We start from the raw sequence: 24,162 nt of genomic DNA on the forward strand, positions 1-24,162 counted from the left end.
GCCTGCATGAGTTTTCTCCGGACACTCTGGTTTCCTCCCACATCCCAAAAACATGTAACATTAATTGGACACTCTAAATTGAGTGCGACTGTTGTCTGTCTCCATGTGCCCTGCAATTGGCTGACAAACAGTCCAGGGTGTACCCTGCCTCCTGCCGATGACAGCTGGGATAAGCTCCAGCACTGTCGCGACCCTTGTGAGGATAAGGGGCTGAGAAAATGGATGGATGGATGGATTAAAAAGTCAAAAATTAACTGAAGAATATAACTATGTGAACATATATTGCAAGTTCTCCCACTTAGAAATCATGGAGGGGTCTGAAATTTTCATCGTAAGTACAGAAAGATAATCTCAAAAGAACAATCCAGAAATCTCAATGTAGGATTTTTTTTAATAATGAATTTGTGTGATACAGCTGCAAATAAGTATTTGAACACCTGAGAAAAACAATGTTAATATTTGGTACAGTACCGTTTGTTTGCAATTGCAGAGGTCAAACGTTTCCTGTAGTTGTTCAACAGGTTTGCACACACTGCAGGAGGGATTTAGGTCCACTCCTCCACACAGATCTTTTCTAGATCAGACAGGTTTCTGGGCTGTTGCTGAGAAACACGGAGTTTCAGCTCCCTTCAAAGATTTTCTCTTGGGTTTGGGTCTGGAGAGTGGCTAGACTATGCCAGAACCTTGATATGCTTCTTACGGAGCCACTCCTTGATTTTTGTAGCTGTGTGCTTCGGGTCATTGTCATGTCATGTTGAAAGACCCAGCCACGGTCCATCTTTAATGCTCTGACTGAGGGAAAGAGGTTGTTCCCCAAAATCTCACAATACATGGCCGCGGTCATCCTTTCCTTAATACTGTATTGTCGTCCTGTCCCATGTGCAGAAAAACACCCCCAAAGCATGATGGTACCACCTCCATTCTTCACAGTAGGGATGGTGTTCTTGTTATGGAACTCATCATTCGTCTTCCTCCAAACACGGTGATGGAAGTAGACCAAAAATTTTCATTTTGGTTTCATCTGACCAAAGAACTTTCTCCCATGACTCCTCTATCATCCAAATGGTCATTGATTTCAAACCATGAGGTCTTATTGTATTAACAACAGTCACCTTGGAAACGGTGGTCCCAGCTCTTTTCAGGTCATTGACCAAGTCATGTCATGTAGTCCTGGGCTGATTCCTCACTTTTCTAAGGATCATTGAAATCATCTTATATGGGGCTCCACTCCGATTGAGATTGTCATGTTTAGCTTCTTCCATTTTCTAATGACTGCTCCAGCAGTGGACCTTTTTTCACCAAGCTGCTTGACGATTTCTCCACATTTTCTTCACTGTATATATATATATATATATATATATATATATATATATATATATATTTTTTTTTTTTTTTTTAAGTCCTTCTTTGGTTTGCCAAGCAATATGGATCATTTTTCCAATATTCTTTTGCCCGTCAACAGAATTTTATAGTAAAGCCTTTTTGGACCGTTCCGCATGTTTTTGTTTATCCCATTGAAGTGTGTTGCAAACCACTGGGGAGGTAATGGATGGGCACTGTTGGTGATTCCACATTTTGGGAGGTTGGAGTATTGTGGTGGAATCTGCAGGAGGTGCCATTGAACAGAATTCTCACAGCAGCTCTCAGAGTTGGCGTGTACAACAGTGACAGCTGGATGGCAACATCCAGCCCCATTGTGGGTTCTGATGGATGAATGGCTTGCACTGGGGTTTGGCCCCATGGCGCCTGTTGTCAACCTGGCGAGATGCTTTTACATCATCATCGTCATCATCTGCTGCTGCTGCCGCGGCCTGGCTCACATGTATAAGATGGGCTACGAGGCCTCCCTGAGGTGGTGCTATGGAGGCGGTGGGCAGTGCACACACCTTGGAACCACTTTACAGATCTTCAGCTACTATTCCCTCATCCACTGATCAGCTGCCAAGAGAAGAGGCAACTCCCTGTTGGTGCGAGGGAACATTTTTCTAAATAGCACAGACATGAAAGAACTTTACAAACAGAACAACTACCAGTCTTAGTGTCTTAATAACTCACAAGAGTTAACAAATTAGCCATATGCAAGGGACCAACCCCTGTAACAAATTGTGAAAATCTGAGTAATTGAATGCTTGCACTTGAAAATGGTAAAAATCCGTCGCACAAAAATGGGCAGGAGCAAGAAACCAAAACCAAAAGTTTTTACTTAATATATATCTATCATCTAAATATATACAAGGTAGCTAACCGAAGGGCCGTTTCCACAGGAAAGCTTTCACCTAAAATTGTAAACAAACAAAAAAGGAATTATCATGATAACTAACTGCCATTTACAAGTTTTAAAATGATTTCAGGTCAAACTAACTGAGTAATGAACTATCTGAGTGACTGGCCACATAAGGCCCCCATTCGACAATTCCCATTTAAGTTTTTTTTTTTTTTTTTTTTTTTAAATGCCTTGCTTGAGCACCTTTCATTTACAGGCATTCACCCAGTCAGACTTCTGATATACTCACTGTGCATAACCTGGGAATTTGTGTGCAACCACAAAAGATGAGTCTGAGGCTGGCTGTAAATCGTGGAGTTTTCCTTAAAATTTTAAATGCCATAATAAGCCATTTGAAAAAGACAGTAGATTTTAAACTTGAAAAAAAAAAAAACGTACAAAGCTGATGGGTTGTCATCAGTGCGATGTGTCTGTTGCTTTGTTTGACACATTTTGAAGGAGGGTAAGTAATTTTTATTAATTTTGAAATCAATTCACAAAATGTAATTGAATCAGAATAACATGCTTATGATTGACTGCATGTTTGGAGGTCCATTGAATTAAAATAGGTGTCCCGCTACCGTTATCTACATCAGCAATGGCCAACTTTCCTTGTGCAATACACAGGGCATGTCACTTTGAATGTATTTGATGAATAAAAATACTTCAGTAATTCAATATCTAACTAATGCAACATTACAGTGACAGTAGTGTCCAATAGGAGCCCTCCTTTTAAGAAAGAAACAGCTTGTTGGAAGTGGAGCACTTCCAAGCAGAGCTAAAAAAGATAGCTGGCACCAATATTTTTGCCAAGTAATATGTAATATGTCAGCATTTGTCTGTTCCCATAATGTGATCGGGACATATTAAGGTTGTGTCACTCGGTTTTCAGTATTCAGCACAAGTGGGTTGCAACATATTACATTTACTTTGTTACAATATCTCAAATAACACTTTGGATAAATTGTACTTGACAGGGTAGTTTGAATGCATCATATATTTTCCTTTTAGTTTAAGTATTGTGTTAAGAAGAAACACGCAACGCTACAATGGTCCACATGCTGCTCGGTACTTTTATTTGTCAATTATTGTGTACACAATCTATTTTTAAACTTCACGTCAGATTAGGGCATTAGGCGCCGTTTGCACCAATCCAACCCAGCCACTTGTGTCATTTGAATCTAGTTAACCAACCAGATGGTGCAAGGCAGCACACATTACTGCAAACAAAGGCTGTGCCGGCCAATAACATTGACTCATATTGAAGTAAAAAAAAAAAAAAAATCCGTTGCATGACTTGTTTACATTTCAGGCTCCGAAAAACAACAGCTTTGTCATGCAGCATAGTTTTAAATTGTGACTGCCAAAAACTTGGATTATCTCAACCCACACTTAAAAAAACACCTTGCGGTAAATTGCAGATGTTGTTGTTTTGGCTGTGTAACACTAGCCCTATTTTATGGATATAAGTAACTGTAAAACATGCATTTTTGGGATATACTCTGTAATAGCTCACTCTCACTCGCTCGGACACATGCATCCAATTTAAACTCAGGAATCCATCCATTTATTTTCTGAACTGCTTATCCTCACAAGTGTCGTGGAAGTGCGGGAGCCTACGCTGGCTATCATCGGTCAGGAAGTGGTGTCCACCCTGAACTCGTTGCCAGCCAGCTGCAGGGCACATGGAGACAGACAAAATTTAGAGTGTCCAATTAATGATGCACGTGGGAGGAAATTGGAGTGCCCGGAGAAAACCCACACAGGCACGGGGGAGGACATGCAAACTCCACACAGGCGGGGCCGGGATTTGAGCCCGGGTTCTGTGAACTGTAAAGGCAACGCTATAACCAGTTCCTCCACCGTTCTGCCCATGAATATCTTTTCAAAAAATAAAAATAAATCTAAAAGTTTTCAGTTATAATAATCATTGTGATCGATGTGTGGCTTCTGTCCATAATGAAATGAAACCACACCTATGTTCCGAAGGTAACAGTACCAACATAAAAAGAACAGATGGACCAACAGGGCCAGGAAACATGGGTGTATTATAATAGAGCTATTAATAAGATGTCTCACACATGGGATTTTATAAGGGGTATCTTCTGGATATCTGAAAATGCATTATATGATGAAATACTGTACTCTTGAAAGAAGCTACATGAAGAGGAGGCGCACGCTATGTTTGATAACACTTCACAAGCCAACGCTTACTTGCAGTCGTGGTACCAGTGACAGTGCTCATTTTTGATGCGCTAAAATTAATATTTAATCACTTTCCACTTGTATGGTGAGGCCCTCATCACAGCACACCGTTTCACATTTCGGGTTATTTGCCATCATGTCAGGCGGTGGCGCACCCGTGTCAACGAGGCTCTCAAGCTGCAAGAGCAGGGAGGTGCTGGTAGATGTGTGCAATGACCTTTAGAGAACACTCCCAGAGTTGCATTTGCTTTTATAGATGACAACGTGGAACGACACAAGTGAAGTAGGCTTGTGCAACACTCAGAACTAAGTCGACGTGATGGACACAAACAACGCAGCCATAACTTGAGATCTATAATGGATGACGTCCTTTTAAAGCGCACACGCTCAGAGCTTTGGCTATCAAAATAAAAACTGTGGACATTTTTCCTCTAAAATAAGTAACTGCCTCGTACTGTTGTACGTTGGGTTTATGGAGCATGAAAAGCGGGGCGCGTTCTGTCAAGATTGTATTTCTACTCACCTCTCCCTAGGCATCTGGTGGTTGGGATTGTGGTGACAGCGGATGCTGAGGCCAAAGAGCTTGCGGGCAGTGCGCTGGATCTTGAGCCGCTGGACCTCTAGGGAGCCTTGGAGCAGCCTGTAGCGAGCCTGCAGGTCCCAGTCGCTGCCCCACAGCAAGTGCACACTGTTGATGGGCAGGAAGTGAGTGGAGGGCAGCCTCTTCAGGAAAGACTTGAACTCATCTGCAAAAACACAGAGAACCATGGGAAAAAACTAACTCAGTTTATTGAGCTCTGCTTGTCAATTTGTTGGTTGATTCGTTTGTTTCGGTGGACTCTAGAAAAGAAGTGCTTCAATCTTCTATTTGATCAGATTTTCTGAATACAATTCCATACAGAAAATACTGTCAATTGAAAAAACAGTAATCCAGTATAACAGTAATTGTTATATGTTTTTACTTAGCCTTCCTACTCATTGCATCATTATTATGTATTATTATTGTCAAGAAAGACAGAACTAAAGAAATCTGACTGCTGATGTGTACATTTGTGGTCATAGATTTACAAGCCCCCAGACATAACCTTGTAAATATATATATATATATATATATTTTTTATCTGGCTGATGATTAAATAAGTACCATGCCATTATCTTCTTTATATTTATGTTTTGTTTAATGATTAAAGATGATAATGACTTACAGTTGAATTTTAATGCCAATAAAAATAAAATGAAAGGTGTTTTGTCTTATCCTTCATGTTTTCTTTCAAGAATTGTTCAAATCTTCCTAATTCTGGTTGAGCAATCAAAGATATCAGCGCAATAGTGTAACAAGCTTACTAAATAAAAGTAACCAAGTAAAAAAAAAAAAGGTATACCTGTTTAAATAAAATGGTTTACTTCAGAAAAAAATTGAGTTTCCCCTTACTTGTTTGGCATCTTAACACAAGAGTGAAGTGACAAACAATTTTATATTTTACACTTTAAACCTTAAAACCTGAAGCCTTTTAGAGGTTTGTTGTTTGTTTCATAATTCCATCTGTATCACTGAATTCATTCCAGGGAGTCCTCGGTCTACGATTGAGATCTGTTCCTACAGTAGAGACTTAACTTGAATTTTGACTTAAGTAGGTTTCTACCATTAAAGTCAGAAGTTTTAAAATAGGCCATTCATTGAAGGTGTGCCTTATAGTGCGGAAAATACGATACTTAGCATTACTGCTGAGAGGTGGATGGAGAAGGGGAAGGGGAGGCTATGCTTAGCTATTGCAAAGGAACCTGGTCCTTAATCCTCTCCATCTCAACAAATATCAAAGAACCCCGTTTTGTGATCATTGTATCCAACAGGAACAGAACCCTTCACATGCAGTAAAATACGAGTTTTGTCTTTAATAATTGTCACCACGGTCGACCGACTGAAGCCTTGGTAGTATTGGTGTCTCTCCTTTCTCCAATCATTTTATGATCTTGAATTTCGTTTCCATGGTAATGGATTTTCTTTTGGCTGCAAAAGCATCGCTAAAAGACACAGCTTTCTTCTTTGGGGCAATGTCTGAAAAGGAGGGCGAAAAATGCTAAGATAGTCCCGGCGCACAAACACGGACAAGCATTAGCCAGACAAAATGGTTGACATATATTGATATCTTTAGCAAAATATTGTGAGTTGCTATAGTTGCCGGGTGCACAGTTGTTGTGGTTCGCAAGTCTGCCTCACAGTTGAAAGGATATGGCCCGAGTTCTGCCTCAGGCCCTCCTGTATAGAGCTTGCATGTTCTCCCTGTGCTTGCATTGGTTTGGTGCATGTAGTCCAACTGGGCACTCTTGAAAAAGGATGGGATGCTCTGCAAGTGAGCGGTGAGTAGTCCAGAATAAACATCGCCTTTCCCTGCCAAAAGTCTGCTGGGATAGGTTAAAACTCCGTTGCAACAAGGACACGGTCTATAGAAGATGGAAAGATAGTCACAATTTTCACGCCTAGTCAAAGCTACACAGTTTTGGATGTAGTGTAAGTATCCAGCATATAAACTCAAAAAAAAAAAAAAAAAAAAGCCAGGATGACCATCAGGGAACTATGGTAATCTTGTGAGCTGAAGGAAGCCAAAGGTCAATTTGTAAAATGGCGATGCCCTCCACACTCGACTCACTTCCAGACTTCAAGACAGTTGAACACCTTTTTTTCTCTCCCCGCACCTCCAGCCTTGACAGAGACATTTCTCACAGTTTTTGTCTTGTCCTCCCTGGGCTTGTCAGATCTACTTTGCTCATTTGCTTAAGAGACACCAGAGTCCTTCTCTTCCTCCTCTACTCTTTCTGAGATGTCACTCGCCACCCTCAACCTTTCGCTCGACGAGCCACAGTGGGGGTGTTGTCTCTCGATTAATAGTCGTCTGAATTTGACGCCCCAAAATGACCATTAACATGTCACCCACTCTTACAATCTCGGCAAGTGCCATGTCCTGTATGGGGGAATAACAAACAGAAATTTTCCCAGAAAAGTATTGACATGTTAGCGATACTTTATCAAACTGAAAATACTAACGTCCAAAAGATGATGACGTGTTTTCAATGAAGTGACTCATTTGTGTGAAAAAAAAGTGGATATTTCGCAGAGCAGATGTGCTACGATAATAATGTCTTCAGACTGGACCCAGCAGCATGTTTCTGATCACCCACATTTATTTACATGATTGAGTAACTGCAAACAATTGTATCTTTGTGATCACTTGGCAGATTGTGTTCATGTATTAAGAGTAGTAAAATGGGAGATTTTAGAGACATTTAGATCCAATCCGATTGTCTGAGTCTAGCAAACAAGGAGTGAAAAACTCACTTCTTAAAACGAGTGCTCATAACTACTCACCAGAGTTCTCAAAGTCCTTGTAGGAGGATGCCCATGACTCCACCATGCCCAGCATTGTGTTCTCCATGATCTGGATGTCGGTGATGGGACAGTTGCACTGGGGATACTCGTCGGCACACTGGCAGATGCACTGGTTGTTGCGGCACAAGTACTCCCCTTCTCCATTACACATAATGTAGCTCAAAGCCGACTGGACAAACTTCTCCTGCAGGTACTCCGGGAAAATGACCTGAAGACCTGGAAAACACAAAAACAAAACAAAACAAACAAAAAAAAAAAAACAATGTACATCAATTAAAGCAGGATTATTCCATATTATTATACTGTATGTCTTCAGTGCTTCAAATGGGAATTTATGCGATTTGAGCTTTTGTGTAAAGATTTCGACTGTGCCTGGTTGTGTTTTCTCCAGGTACTCTGGTGGATGGATGTTTGTACAAGACACTTTTTTTTTTAAAAAAAGTACATAATTTTTGGCTCAACAACATACATACCAGTATGCACAATAGTACAGTAGATACATGCTCATAGATTCAGATTTTAAGAAGAATTTCCTATGTAGTGAAATAATTAGAACAGTAAGACACCGTCTTTAGCAACTTAAGGGAGTTTAAATCATCGATCTGTCACTATCACTGCAGTAGTAAAATAATAAAGGATTATAGAATGAAAAAAGCAATGGCACATAGGTGCTGTGTTGTACTGGCATATTATTGTGCACTAATGATGGTTTATATATGTAAAAACAAGTAAAATTGTCATGTAGAACTTTAAATTAATTCAACAATTGTTCTATAAAGGGCTTTGTGTGCGGGGAAATAAATGGTTGAGCGTCTTTTCAGTGTTGCTTTGATGTTTTAGATACTCGGTTATTTGTCTAAAGGACATGCTTCAAAGCCTTCCAATGTTGAACATGAGTTGTCACTTTTGTACTGGCTTGCCCTCAACATGACAGCTTTCAGTCGAGATTGATGCCTCCCATCGAGTGTACTGTCAGCTTATTTAGCATACAATCGTTCCCCTCCTCGTATGCCATTTTGAGCCCGTGTTTCACACAATCAACCAACCAGAAAGTGAGATAGCATTCATGTTTTCACAGTGTATTGCACATCAATTTTAGAGGAAACTCACATGTGAGGGAAAACTATACTACCTAAATTAGCATTATTGCTTAAAGGTCAGGTGTCATGCCTATAAACATTCTAAAATAGATAGTGTAATGAAAAATACATAGCATTATTTCACTTCAATGTCTATACGAAAAAATAAATATGAGCGGAGAGCGCGCGTCATCCATGCGCAAAGTTACGGAATACTCATTAGACATTCAAGTAGTAGCCATATTGGCTGCATCTTCTGTCCGCGTCCGCCGATCACGGCTTCGGCCGGGGTGGGACATCGACACATTTAGCATCCCTGACTTATGGATTGCACCCCTCCCCCCCAACCATTGTTTTTTTTTTTGGTAACTCTATACACACCTACCTGTCATTTGGAACCAACGAGGCTCTCGTCCATTGCACCTGTGCAATCCGTTTTTCACGACGAACCGAATCTTTTTGAAAAGTATGAAGAGCAAATCCATCCTCCCGAGTGTTTGAGCAACATCCAGCAATACAACGAGCTGGCCTTTTGGCTAACACGAAGGAACAAAGAGCTACCTGCCCGCAGGTAAAACTAATGGAAACATACAGCCCCGCCTGAGTGCACTACTGCCCTGTATGTCACTTTCTGCTTCTTCTCGAAAACAGTTCCCTATAGAGGATGTTCATGTCGAGAGTTACAAGAAACCACATACGTCAAAATCATGTTTTGTGGTGAAAAAAAAGATGGGTCCATACCGGCTGCCGTTTTTTCATTAATAACGTACTAAAAATCATGCATTTAATGACAGTGGACCTTTAAGAGTTGGTATCAATGCATCAAACATAAATAGTGCAATGTGTCATATGTTTATTCTTTATGTTTTGGCATTGATACCAATTTACTTTATCATTACTATGGCTTGTAGTATTGTATTGGTTTACCATTATCGAACATTGGTTTTGGAGCAAATTGTATTGTTGCTAATGACTACATTATTTATGCATCAGTATCATCATTTGCCATTGATACCAATTTAGTTTATCGTTACTATGGCTTGTAGTATTGTATTGGTTTACCAGTGTCGAACATTGGTTTTGGAGCAAATTGTATTGTTGCTAATGACTACATTATTTATGCATCAGTATCATTTGGAAGAAACTTTTATACCACCTTATTCTTGTAGTCCAGAGTTTTGGCTAAGATGCTGTACAGTAAAAATATTCTGTTTCTACTTTGTATTTTCAACACTTTATGCTACATGACATTGTTCTGCAAAATCTTTGTGGTTTTTCTTCATGCTTTCATGTCATAATCAAGATTTTAAATAAGAAAAATAGTGGACTTGTCTAATTTGTCAATGAGCAAAGCTCTGTCAAATTTTGTCCGTCTGTATCTCTCTACAGAAAGTCTCTTCATTAAGCATAACAGATGTCGGCAAACAGCCGGACAAAGCTTTACCATCATTAGTATAAAATGTGTAAGCTGCATGGATGCTCTTTTTTTACTTTGAATGAAAAAGCTAGGGTTTTCGGCAGGTGGGTTGCTTAAATCGCGCCCCTCCAGTATGAGTACGTGTGTGTGCATGCATATGTGCGTGTGTTTGTTTAGGAGACATTATGCTGGTATCCATGGGATATTTTCAGCGATGATGTAATGCAAAGTGTTGTGATTAATTTGTAACAAACACTATCATGACCAGTCTGTCTGACAGTGAGAGTCAAAGGAGACCTGTTCTGCCTGGGAGTTGACGCTCAGTACTCCATGAGAGCTGTGTGGAGGAGGAGGAGGAGGAGGAGGAGGAAGAGGACAGGGATGCAGTGAAGTATCAGCGAGGAGCATAATTCTCACAAGAACTCAAATAGATGCTCCTCGGGTATCAAACACATTTTGCAGGAAGTGATGACAGAGAGGGTAATTTTGAACTTTTTGACACAAAAGACACTTTTTTTTTCATCCAGGGTGTAAAGGATGGTGCTTACGCACCCCCAGGGGTTATTTTGTGCCTACACCAGTATCAAACACTTATATGGCAAGGTAAACTATTATCAGCGCTCACAGTAAATCATCAATACACCAACATAAAATGTTGATCGTTGGTTATGTCGGGTAAATCGGAATAGCTGTGTATTTTGAGCTATTCTTTGATATAGTTGATATATTTATAGTTTTAAAAACTTCATAAGGATTAATGAACAGTGGCTCATAAGGATTATTGAACAGTGGCTGTATAGTGTTCCCTTCCTATATTGCAGTTCACCTATTTCATTGTATTCATTGTTTCAGTGCATTGCAGATTTTTTTTTTCATATTGATATCACACATAGTCCACCATATCGCTGGATTTTGAGGCCATGCTGTAATTTTTTTACGTGATAAAAAAACCAAACAAACTTGTATGTCATAAAACATGACAGGTGAAACTGCATTTTTTTTTTTTAAATCACAATATAGATACAATTTCATTAAAACATTTTACAATTAACATATTGTGAAGAATAGAGCTGTTCATTAGTGTATTTTTTTTAAATTTAAAACATGTTAAAGTGTGGAGAAAGTGTGAAGAGTATGGTAGAGGTTAATAGGACTGTGGGGAAGATTAATAATAGTGTGGGTTGATTCATACAGCCTTAAAATGGATATAAATAATCAATGCAATAAGTGAATTGTACATCGCAGATTTCATCTATTGCGAGAAACGAGGGATTTCTGTTTTGTGATAACATGGTTGTCAAAATATCCTGATAATATTTTATACCAAGCTCCAGTTGCCCAGATATAGTGTGATTCATTGTAGTTTATTTTATTTTTTCAAAAAAACTATATCGTGACATTTTCCCTACCAATTCCAATACAGAGACAGAATAAGATACTACAGTAAAATAATAAAGTACGATTGGACTTGATTCCCACCCATAGTGTGCAGGTCCTGATCCAGGAAGGGCCAGTGGTGTAGAAACTAAAGGCCAACAAATGGAAGCAGTGCATTTCGCCCCCGTTCGACTCCCTCTGAACGGATCATTGTGGGCCAATTGATATCTCTCAGGAGATCTCATAGAAATGAAGGTTGTGTGGTGGTAAAGCCTTTTTCTTCAATCCAGGCCCTGGAAAATAAATCCTCAGCTCTACAAGCCAGTGGACTGGAAAAGAACTATTTTTTTCCTCGCCCTTTTTGTATGGAACATTGGGAAAGCAATATTTTTTTAATCAGGTTGGCTTGAGAACAAACGTTGCCTCAGCAGAAAATATATGCACGCAGCAACTACAACATAATATACTATATGGGGAATGATTTTTTTTTTTCATTTTGCACTTATGTATTATTTTCACCCAAAGGTGAAAAACATTATCCATTTATGCCGAATCAATGCAACGTAGCTCAAATGAAAAGCAAGCACATTATTGCACATTGTACGCTTGAATAACACTGTTAAATTGTCAAATGGTGCCTCTCTTGTAAGCACACTTCAATTAAACTTCACTTATTTTCATTCGCAAACTGTTAATACAAAAAACTTGGGAGCTGAGAAGTTAACTAAGATCTTTATAGTCATTAAATTAAGCAACAACTACACAGCATATTTGTATGGTAAACTGAACAATCAATACTCCTAAAATTGACGGCGAGTTAAACTTGGGGTTAGGAAAAATTGCTAACGTTATGTTTTATGTTACCAGTCTTTTACTGAGAGGTCAAATCACAGAAATAACAAGTTAAATATCCAGATAGATTGGAAATAGAAATTTGAGTGATCTGGGAAATGGTGTGCAGCATGGTACAGGTGCAGCTTGAAAAACTAATTTAATTCAAACAGTGTTCTGCACAACTATTTTTCCAAGCAGATACTGATGTAAATAGTAATACGCAAGTAAATGACATGGAGCTGAAAATATAACGGTTAACAATGATCAGTGAATTGACCCGAGACTCCTCATTATGTGTCTGTAAGGTACCTTACAAAGAAAGATGTAATTAGTTCTGCTCTACAGTGCTCTACAGTGTAGTAAAATAGTTTACACTTATATGACATAGGAACATAGGAGTGTTAAAATGGATGGATGGAATATAGCAGTACTAATGTAGTAGTAATATGTAAAATATAAAATACTGCATCAGTGAATGACACTTCACAATTTAACATCTAGCGGCTGAAGAATGGACAAATTTGTGTAATTTATTTTAAAATGAGTAGTAATTCCCGGGCTCACGGCCATGCAACCCTGAGAGCGAAAGAACTGAGTCATTTAGCTACAACAGGACGTTACAGAAATGTTATTCACTTTGTAAGAACTTTAAGTCACTCAGCAGTTCTCTTATGTGTGCTCGGAAGTAGATAACAGTCACATGTTTTATTCTAATTTTGGTAGCTATGCTTGTGACTGCTACTCGATAACATTGTACTGTACATATACAGGAAGTTCTGTGTTTATAGGCTTTGGGTTGCCAATGTGTGTGTTCAACAACCCTAAAACCATGTTTGGCTTTTATTGGCTTTGGAATGATCGTGGTCCCGTATGGTCTGGTTCCCAGGTAGTTTATCGGTCATAGACTGAGAAAACTGTGTGGGGGAGGAATTATGTAAATTAGACTGACTGTGACCTAGCATCCATTTCCTCTCGTACTTGTCCTCATTGGGGTAGCTGGTGAATTGGAGCGTATCCCAGTTGACGATCAGCAAGTGGTGGTGTGCACCCTGGACTGGTTCCCACCCAGTCAGAGTGTTACAAAATAGGGCCAAAATCTGAACGCCTTCAAGTCAGATTTTCTAGCTTGGTCAGCTCACAAAAGCATTATTTGGTCATTTAATTTTGATTTTTTTTTGATGGGGTGCGGGGGGGGGTGTTAGGAACCAATTACGTGTATGCTCATAATTAAAAAGTAAACATTTCCATTATATTTCACCTTTATTACTACAACACTTAAAAGAGGTTTCATGATGGCAAGCTTTTGACCCTATTTTAATTATTTTTTTCATGGAAAAAAAACATCATTGCCAAAAGAGGAACTAACAGTAAATTGATCAGAATGTACTGTAATATATTTTACTGGTGCTTTACAGAAATTGCCTCCGTTCCCCATACAATGACTGTTGCCCATCATCCAGATGAGGGGGAGGCGGGATTCTGGTCGGGGCAAAGTGGATGGATAGCATACAATGTGACCACAAAAGAGTCTGGTTGCACAAGCCTTTTTCTCTCTCCATCAGGCCTGTCTGTGGCCCCCAGATCCAATATTCATTTAGCTTGATGTATTCCTGGACTTGAAACTTTAATGTGATTTGTGGGACAATCCAGATGGCAAGTTCACGGATCATCGCCGTTCACTGACGGAGGCGGGTGCCAGCGGGGCCCGCTGCACAATAACAGAGAGTGCCTACCCATCTCCTTCCTCCTCCTTCCTCTGACCATACTTCACAAGCTCCGAGCCTCACCTCAACATCCGTCACGTCAGCTGCTGTCCACTCTTTTCTACTTGCCGACTTTGTCTCTCCTCTTTGCACCTTTGTCCGACTTCATTAAGCTCACTTGTGCTGCCGCTACGTGCCTCCACGCGACCTTTGGCTTGTGTTCAGTCCATCACTCACTACTGTTTCTTTACCTCTCGTGCTGTCCCCAACTACACTCAATCACTGTGCATCGACTCACTTACTGGAAATGTGATGTCTTCTCCTCATGCCCCCTGCTACAAGAATCCCACAGCAGCCTTTGGTACTGACACGGAACTCCACCATGGCTAACACATTTGGCAAGATCAGAATCACCTTTATTGTCATTGGACTGGCAATAAATGGCACTATGAAATTTCCTTGTGTACCGCAACAAAAAACAAAAAAGAACTCTCCCACACAAAAAGTACTGATAAATACCTTAAATAATTGTCATCAACTAATGCTGATAATAATACAAATACAGGTATCACTCAATAGGGGTTGAACCAATGAGTTGAGCCTAAGAATGGTTAGAAAGTAGCCGGAAGTCAATCAATCACGTGTTTCTGCATTAAGAACAATCCTGATTAAAATCAACAGGTAGCTCAAGTGTTGGGAAATGTTTTACAAAGGATTAGATCAGTAGTAGAGTCACTTGCAAAATAACCAACATTATTGTTTGTATACAGTAATAAATGAGTGCCAATCTTAAAGGCAGCTGCTCATGACAGCTGCCCAAGAGCCTTAAATGCTTATGTCAGCTGTCAGCTGCCAAATGCTTTCCTGTACCAGTGAAAAAACATACATACACTGTAGCATCTGTTTGAATGATGAACAAAGCTAAGCGGTCAGTAACGTTTAATGTCAGCAAAGAAGCAAGCATTTCTCCAAAATTGTCAGCCTTGATCCTGCAGAAAAACATTCAGAATCCTTATCGTCCTTCTGCTGTCCCCACTGCCCAATCACAAACCACAGATAACTTCTTGGTCTCAAAGACAGTGAGCTTTTATAAAACTATTACAAAAATCTACATTACACAACTGTAAAAATCTACATTACACAACTGCATGTTTTCTTCATAGCAATGCAGTGCTGCAAAGCACTCCTTATTCCTGCATTGTTGTCATTACTGTTTTTTTTTTTTGTATTGTATATTATATACTCATGTGAGTAGCATCTCTGCAACTGTGAGATTTAATTGGTGCTTGAGGGGTTTGGTAACCCCCCAAAAAATCCTGTTACAATAGCTCATTTATTTCATATGACAATTTGGAAATGTTGGCATGGATTTGAGCAAGAATCCTGAAAGATGGCATTTGATTTGCTTTCATGGGCCTCATAAAATGACATGGGTCTGGCCCCAGGGCCTTGAGTTTGACACCTGTGGCCTATGCCATCAAATAAGGCTGGAGCCTGATGTCAAAGTTTGATGATCATTGGCAGGATTTACATTCAAAAGGGGTGCGAATGATTGATTTATGCAGCGCGCAGCTTTATTTTCTGTTATTTTCAATGGGAAATTTTTGACCTTAAAGGCTCCACTGTAAATAGCACTGAAGTCAGTGAAGAGGCTTAATTCTTTCCACTGAATGATGACAATGGCCATGAACTCCACTGTGACTTTGCCTTTCCATTATGTCTCCTTGTGGTGTGGACTATTTTTAAATGCTGATAGATATGGGTTAAGGGAAGGGAAAGGAGGGGCCGGAGTTTGGAACGGCAAAGCTGTCGCCTGCTTATTGCGATGCCACGCTTCGCCTCATAAATCAGCGTTTCATTACAGATTAATTGACCATTGTGTGGCCTGCAATTTTGCAAAATAATCATTACTTAATCCACTGGTGCAATAAAGTGCATTTACTTGAATAGGAAAGAGGCGAGGGGAGGGAAGAAAGAGATGGGCATTTAACGTAGATTAGAGGTTATCGTTATCAAATGCTAAAACCTCCGATGTGGATTATAGCTCCTTGTATTTTTCTAGGTTGGGGAATGGGTACTCTGGTCTGCCTGTGGAGGCTTTAGCCAGAGGGGGCATATCATTGGAAGATTTTCTGTGTCGACCCATTTTGCACACATCTGTGCTGCCAAAGCTGCTATTTATCCACTTTTCATTTCTATTCCATAAGACTCTCTGTGAGCAGCACTGGAGCTCAGAATAGCACTTTTGGAAAACTTTCATAGTCTCAGCACTGAGCATGCAAATGGTTCAGAGGTATGATGAGTTGATTATCGAAGATTAGCATTGTAAAACCGGAGCATCGGCCCCCAAGGTCTTAAGTTGCACGAATAAGAATTGCACTGGACAGCTAAATATTTGCAGCTTTCATTTCCAGGTCAAACATTTTAGTTTTATTGAAAATGAGCCGCACGGTGAAAGTGGTCAGCACATCTGCCTCGAATTTCTAAGGTTTAGGTTTGCAGGTTTATATCTGTGGATTTTTTTCCATTTTCTCCCAGCTCTTTTGTTGGTTTTATCTGCATAGTCTGGCTTCCTCATAAATCGCCAATACAAGTTTGTTACGTTCAGTCTAAATTGTTCACAGGTTTGAATGTGAGTATACATTGTTTTGTCTTGAAGCACCCTGCAATGGGCTGACAACCAGTCCAGGATGCATCCTTGCCCAAAGTCAGCTGCTTTTATTTCATTTTATGTTCATGGTCTTAATCAAATCAAACAAATGGGAATTTATACAGTTAACACAGGACTTGAGTAATTTCATCACTGTGTACTTTCTTATTCTTGCTGAAATAATTATTTTGAGGACTACTTTTACTTGAGTCATATTATTCTACAGTAATACAGCTCTTATTCTAGCACAATATTTAGCTACTGTAAAGACCTCTGATCAAGTGTGAGATAAAACAATCAAGGAAGTCTTTCATGTTTTTTAGCGAGCCCTTCTTCACTTTCAATCCACTGTTACGTAACATTTACAAATTATGCTATAACTGCTCCAACACAAGGGTTACTCAACCAATGACATGATTAGCTAATCTGGGTTCAGTGCCAGACCCACATTAAAGCTGTAGCAGGGAAACGCTCAGAAACACAAATACACAGAGGCAGTTCGATACAGTTGAATGTACATAGCGTTGCTTCTACATACGCAAAAACTGTAATTGTCTTTTTTTACCCCACATTCTGCAACTCACTCGCCAAGCACTGGCCGAAACGCCCACATTCACTGGCGAGATCCAACCCACTGTTCATACATGCACTTGCTGGCAAGCCGGCAAGACAAAGTGCAACAACCCTCTCTAGTCGCAAGGGGTGTTCTCCACCCCTGTTGTCACGGTAACCAATGCTTGACTTGCAGTTTCTAGGGTTGGATGAGGACTGGCCACTAGAAATGGCCTGATTTCCATAAGATAAGAAATAGTGTGTGCAACCGTTCCATAAATCTTGATTATTTTTGATAACAGATTCTGACACACTATTAAAGGGTCTATCTCATTGGCCTGGAGACTAGTTGGCAACCTGATGGCAATTCGAGTCGCATCTGGTTGTGGCGATTTCCCTGGAATGTCTCTTGGAGACCATTCGGTTTGATAGGGAGTCTCAGTGAATTCTAATGTTTGATTCCATCATAGACCTTTTGGGGAGTTTTTGATGTCTCTAGCATATCTCAGAGACATTGCTGAGGGGACACGTCTCTCTGAGACCTGCTGCAGAGCAAAGATACGGAGGTGACTTCCGGGTGAACTGTTCTCTATGAGACATCACTGTGTTGACAAGACGAGCAAAATTTTGGTCTCCTGAACTGGTCGCTACAACTGGATCAGCTGTGGTAGTTGTGTTGACATCTCCACCAGTAAAATAAACACTTTAGAAAACTAAGAAGTGTAGTGACTTGTGGTTGGAAAATACATGTCTCCTTGAATAATGCAGGTATTGTGCAAGTAAAAAAGACAAATCTTTTTCTGTAACACTCAAGACACAAACGAATGGCAAAGGGCTGCAACATGATCTCTGTACAAAGACCAGAAACTATGATTTCAAAATTCACCCTTTGCCTTTCAAATCACACAAAAAAAGAATGTGTTCTTTAATGTCCCTTTTCCATAAAAGTCATAGAGTTGTGCTAAACAAATGGAAGCACTTAAAAAAAAAGAAATGGGAAATTTAACAAAATTAAAATCATAAAACATGACAAAAATAACAGTATCACGAGAAGGAAGTTTAAAGGTAACAAAAACAAAGGCATCAATAAACTGATTAAACTTCATCGGACTTTTGGTCACGTCTTGGACATTCGGCGGAGCTTTCTATTGCTACCACTTGGTGGGGAGTTGGCTCCGATGGTGAGGGGTAATGTTGGTCCGACCTGGCAGGCCCAAACATATTGTGAGGGTCTGCTGGGAATGTCTGGAAGAATTTCCTGTCAGAAGGAGTTTCAATTCCCACCTCCGACAGAACTTAGCTCATAGTCGGGAGGATGCAGGGGTCTAAGTCACCATGTTCAGTGCCTCCAATGTTGAGGAGGCCGATTGAAGGTGCAGCTGTAAGGTGGTTGTTGCCTGTTGTGGCGGTCATCCCCAAACCTGGTTGTTAACACCAATGGTGAGGAATGCTGTCAAGATGAAGGAGTCCTATCGGATATTTTTGATTTGTGGGACTCCTGAGGCCACAGATGGGTACCACCTGGCTTAGTGGAATGCAGCATTGGTGGTTGAAAAATCTCGGGCATGGGAGGCGTTTGGGGAGGGCATGAAGAAAGACTTTTGGACGGCTTCAAAGAAATTCTGGTCGACCATCTGGCGTCTCAGGAGGGGGAAGCAGTGGACCGTCAGTACAGTGTCTAGTGCTTGGAGTTCCTAAAGTCTCTGAATATTGTGAGGGTGTCCTGGTTGAAATGGCTCTGCAACATCACGTGGACATCAAGGACAGTCCCTCAGGATAGGCAGACTGGAGTGGTGGTCCCACTTTTTAAGAAGGGGGACAGGAGGGCGGGTTCCAACTACAGGGTGATCACACTCCTCAACCTCCTTGGTAAGGTCTATTTAGGGGGCTGGAGATGAGCGTATGTGGGAAAGTCAAATCTCAGATTCAGTAGGAGTATTGTGTTTTTTGTCCGTGCTGTGGACTAAAGGCCCAGCTCTACACTCTCAGCAGGGTGCATGGGAGTTCACCCAACAAGTCTGTGTTTTGTGGACTTGGAGAAGGCGTTTGACCATGTCCCTTCTGGAGTCATGTGGGGGGGGTCCTTCGGGAGTATGGGGTACTGAACCCCTTGATATGCGCTGTTAGGCCCAGTACGACCGGTCTCAAAGATTGGTCCACATTGACGGCAAGAGGTCGGACTTGTTTCCTGTGAGGGGTGGACTCCACCAAGATTGCCTTTTATTGCAGATCCTGTTCACATTTATGGGCAGAATTTGTAGGCCCAGTCAAGATGTAAAGGGGGTCTGGTTCAGTGGCCTCAGTATTGTCTCCCTGCTTTTTGCAGATGATGTGGTTCTGTTGGCTTCATCAAGCCATGAGCTCCAGCTCCCTGGAGTGGTTCGCAGCAGAGTTCAAGTATGTACGTCTTGTTCACAAGGGAGGGAAAAATGAAAGGTGAGATCAACAGTTGGATAAGTGCAGCATCTGCAGTAATGGGTCCATTGTGGTAAAGAAGGAGCTAAGTCGAAATGTGAAACTATTTACCAGTCGATCTACGTTCCTTCCCTCATTTTTGGTCACGAGGTGTGGGTCATTACCAAGAGAACAAGATCCCGAATTTGGGCTTTCCCTTAAAGATGGGGTCAGAAGATCGATAATCCGGGAGGGGCTCAGAGTATAGCCTCTGCTCTTCCGCATTGAGAAGATCCAGATGAGGTGACTTGGCCATCTAATTCAGATGCCTCTGGGACGCTTGCCTGGTGAGGTGTTCTGGGCAGGTCCTACCAGGAGGAAACCATGGGGACGACACATGACATGCTGGAGAGATTATGTCTCTCGGTTGCCTGAGGAACGCCTCAGGACTGCCCCAAAAAAGCTAGATGAAGCAGGTGGGGAGAGAAAAGTCTAGGCATCCCCCCGAAAGCTACTGCAACTGCGATCAGACTTTGAATAAGCTTTAGAAAATGGAGGGATGGATGGATAAATGGAAAAGCAGAGTTGTAAATTTAAGAGAATTAGTAAAGACAACAAATGATGATTCCTGGCCAGTCTGACTTACTTGCACAGTTATTAGGTGTTTTTGACATGCAGCCCTGCACAATTGTAACATCTATACTTGCGCACGTCCATGATAGGACCCAACCCCACACAACCACTAGTCAAAGGTCCTGCAGAAATCACACATTTTACAAGGACCCCAGAGAGTGGGTGTGGAATTTTGTCCGAGGACAAGCTTCGACGTTTCCGTTATGCCTCTTAAAGATACGACTGCTCTTAAAGTGTCAAGATTGTATAGGCTGCAAGATAAAATGCTTACACGGACGCAGACATTTATTGAAGCAACTCAACATCAAATGATCTCCAGTGCACAAATCATTTCATACATTAAGAGAAACTTTCACAGTTGTTGCAAAATTGTTAGCTGTAATGTAAAAATGACAGTGAGTAAAGATGTAGATTTTGTAATTCAAATATTCTGACAGACATTTTGATCATAGGAAAAAAAATGCTGTGAGAAATGTCTTCAGGGGCTGCAAATATTCTGTCACATCTGTTATGTCTATTTAAATCCAAATTTTTTCTCTTTAAATCCAAATTTGTTCCAATTGAACACAACGATTGGCTCGTGAGATAATTTATTTGCCTTGTTTTGAGTGGTAAAAATCATAGGAGGGAAACCTTTGACATTCAGATTATCTTATATGGACAATCTTATCTAAGAGGACCAGGAAAATGGACCAACCCCTGCAGTAAAGTGTAGACAATGGCACATATATAAAAGAAATAAATGCATAAAAAATGATTGAAATATTGTAAATATGATGAGTTTGAAATTTTAATTGCAAGGATGAAACCATATCATTTACCAAAATGAGTACTGTAATACAAGAATAATGGAGTGAAACCAAGTTCATCTGGTGAACATCAGGATAATAAAAAAACCTAAACGCCTCTGCCCACTGAAACCTAGCGAAGAATGTAAAGTACAAAATAGCAAAATAAGTGTAAAGTTGTAGTTGAAGGTGCAGACATTTCTGTTAACTTTTTTTTTCATAAATTATTCGACTAAAAAATACAATTTGGTATGCGATATTGGTGGCGGGTTTCTAGTTAAAAAAACAAGAAATTTGTCTCAAGTTTAATCAATGTCAAAATGTCTTTTGCTTCCCTCCAACAGGGATTGCAATAGTAATTTGCTATGGCACATTAATGTGCTCTTTGTTTGTTTCTCCTGGCACCAGACTAATGCTCGAGAAGTGTTCTCGATATTAGCTGGAGTGGAATTTAAATTTCTCCAGAGACTGACAGGTAAAATGATTCTATTGAAGCACTGATGGTATTTGCTCGAAGTAGTTAAAGGGGTAGGGATTTTAATTGTGTACAAACCCTTTTCTGAAAGAAATCTCATTTATCATAACTTTGTCTTCTATGGAAATGAAATACAGTATAGAGATAAATGGCCAACAATAATACCATGATACAGCGATTATGCGATAAATAAAATACTTTACATTGCAAAGCCTTGAGCATGCGATTGTTAAAAACCCTATTAATCGTTAACGAATTCTTTTTATGTGCCGCTTATCCTCACTAGGGTCGTGGGTTTACAGGAGCCTATTCAAGCTATCTTCAGGCAGGAAGCAGGGTATACCCTGAACTGGTTAATCGCAGGTCACATGGAGACAGACAACTGTCGCACTCACAGTCACACCTATGGGCAATTTAGAGTTTCCAATTAATTCATATTTTGGGGATGTGGATGGAAACTGGAGTGGCCGGAGAAACTCCACAGAGGCAGGGCTGGGATTTGAACCCATGTCCTCAGAACTGTGAAGCCAATGCTCTACAGCTGCTCCACAATATATTCACAATCACACAATCTATGGAGTCTTCAAGTAATGTAGAAGGATGCACAAGTACCTGAAAAAAAAAAAAAAAAAGAAAACAGCAAGGATATCCAATATCCACAAAAGAGGCTCTGAGTCCGGACTTGCGAACCACTCGGGCATCTTCTCCCAGGGGTTGAAAAAGTATTAGGGAAAGAAAAAAAAAAAAACTCACAGGGGCATTAGAAAGGTAAAAAAGTCATTAGCTGAAAAGGACCAAATCACCGTCAATACGGCTGTCATAAATTAGAAGCAAAACAAAAGCAGAGTAGTTTGTCTAACTCGGCACATGCTTTTCTCACCAGTCTCTTTTCTGTATTTTCTCAAGAGTCTATCTAGGAAGAGCCATGAGCCTATCGCGCAAGATTTATGAATATGTTCCAATAGCCTGAGCCAACAGTTTTCAAAGTGGTGAAGTGAAAATAAATTAAAGTGGCCCTGTAGGCTAGTCGTGAGCGGCGTGATGAATTAGATACTCATTGCGCTGTCGCTCCGTTGCTGTCCCCTCTTTTTTTTCTGAGCAAAAATGCTGCAAACATCACAGCAAACACAAACATAAAAATTTTAATAACGGACGTGTTGAGAAATTGATTTGTAGGCTTACTCACAGCAAACACCATCCTTTGCAAAAATAATTAGCAAGTTTTTTTTTTCCCATCCCAGAATTTTTCATGTCATGCAACTGATTACACAGGATCGCACTACTTGTGCAACAAATAATCACACACAGTGAATCTTGAGAGTTACTGAAGCATCTCGTGGAGTGCTCTGTGAAACCGAACCGCCGTATCGATTTTCTTTATTAAAATATGTTGACCCTTTGCCTGGAGAACTGATAAAAAACGGGATCATTTTCAAGATGGATGGCCGCACACGTCTTCTGCTCAAATACGGCCAAAACCCCTCCAGTAACTGATGAAATCTTCTCTGACTGACCCTTGGGTCAGTATTCAATTGGAAGTGGTCAATCAAGGGTAAGTTTCCATTCGGGCTGGCAAAGCCATACATCTTCTCCCCCTGGCTCACTCTTGCCAACCGCAGGCTGTCATTTGTGTCTAACTGCTACTTCACTCTTGTGTCACAAGGTGATCAAAACTTTTCCTAGTGGGAGGTCGTATTCTTATTTTAAAAAGCAATCACAGAATGTGTTTGTCACAGTGTAAACATTACATTAATAAGCAGTTTGGTTGATCAATCGTTCTTGCCATGCTTCAATCTAATATAATATAATAATATAATATAAAAATGTTAAGCTATTAATTTAATTATGTAAAATTACATTTTCCAGTTATATTATTGTAATCACAACTTTTACATGAAAAAATTACAAGATTTTTGTAAAACATTTTTTATTTTTATTTTACTCTCAAGCGGTATAACGCTGCAACTAATGATTACTGTATTTTTTTAAGGCACACTGCATTATAAGGCGGACCTTCAATGACTGGCCTATTTTAAAACTGTTTTTCATATATAAGGCACACCACATTATAAGGCGCATAGAATAGACACTAAAGCAGAGGCTGGGGTTATGTTATACATCCATTTGATGGGCAGTGGTAAAGGTTCAATATTGATCCATATATAAGGCGGACCCGATTATAAGGCGCACTGTCAGTTTTTGAGAAAATTAAAGGCTCATAGGTGTGCCTTATTGTGCGGAAAATACAGTATTTTGAAAATTTCTTCATCTAGTGTCAGGTTGAAAAAAACCCCATTCTACTCTATATTCCTTTATTTTGTAACAGAAAATTGCACATCTAATATGATTTTAAGCAACTAATGCGCCCGAGGGAAAACAACTTATCTGATATCGAAGGTGTGGCTGA

General features: G+C 40.2%; 1 protein-coding gene across 10 annotated transcripts in view; it reads right to left on the reverse strand.

Moving 5' to 3' along the window:
- Nucleotides 1-24,162, reverse strand: part of brinp1 (bone morphogenetic protein/retinoic acid inducible neural-specific 1) — a 168,667-nt gene that overhangs the window by 15,755 nt on the left and 128,750 nt on the right. For all 10 annotated transcript variants that reach the window (XM_061801365.1, XM_061801367.1, XM_061801361.1 and 7 more), the window contains 2 exons: nucleotides 7,833-8,069; nucleotides 4,992-5,214 (listed from right to left, as the gene is read on the reverse strand). In XM_061801365.1, the coding sequence (XP_061657349.1) occupies nucleotides 4,992-5,214; nucleotides 7,833-8,069 (460 nt within the window). The remainder of the gene's footprint in view (nucleotides 1-4,991; nucleotides 5,215-7,832; nucleotides 8,070-24,162) is intronic.

This window comes from Syngnathoides biaculeatus, chromosome 17 (assembly GCF_019802595.1).
Source record: "Syngnathoides biaculeatus isolate LvHL_M chromosome 17, ASM1980259v1, whole genome shotgun sequence".
NCBI lineage: Eukaryota > Metazoa > Chordata > Actinopteri > Syngnathiformes > Syngnathidae > Syngnathoides > Syngnathoides biaculeatus.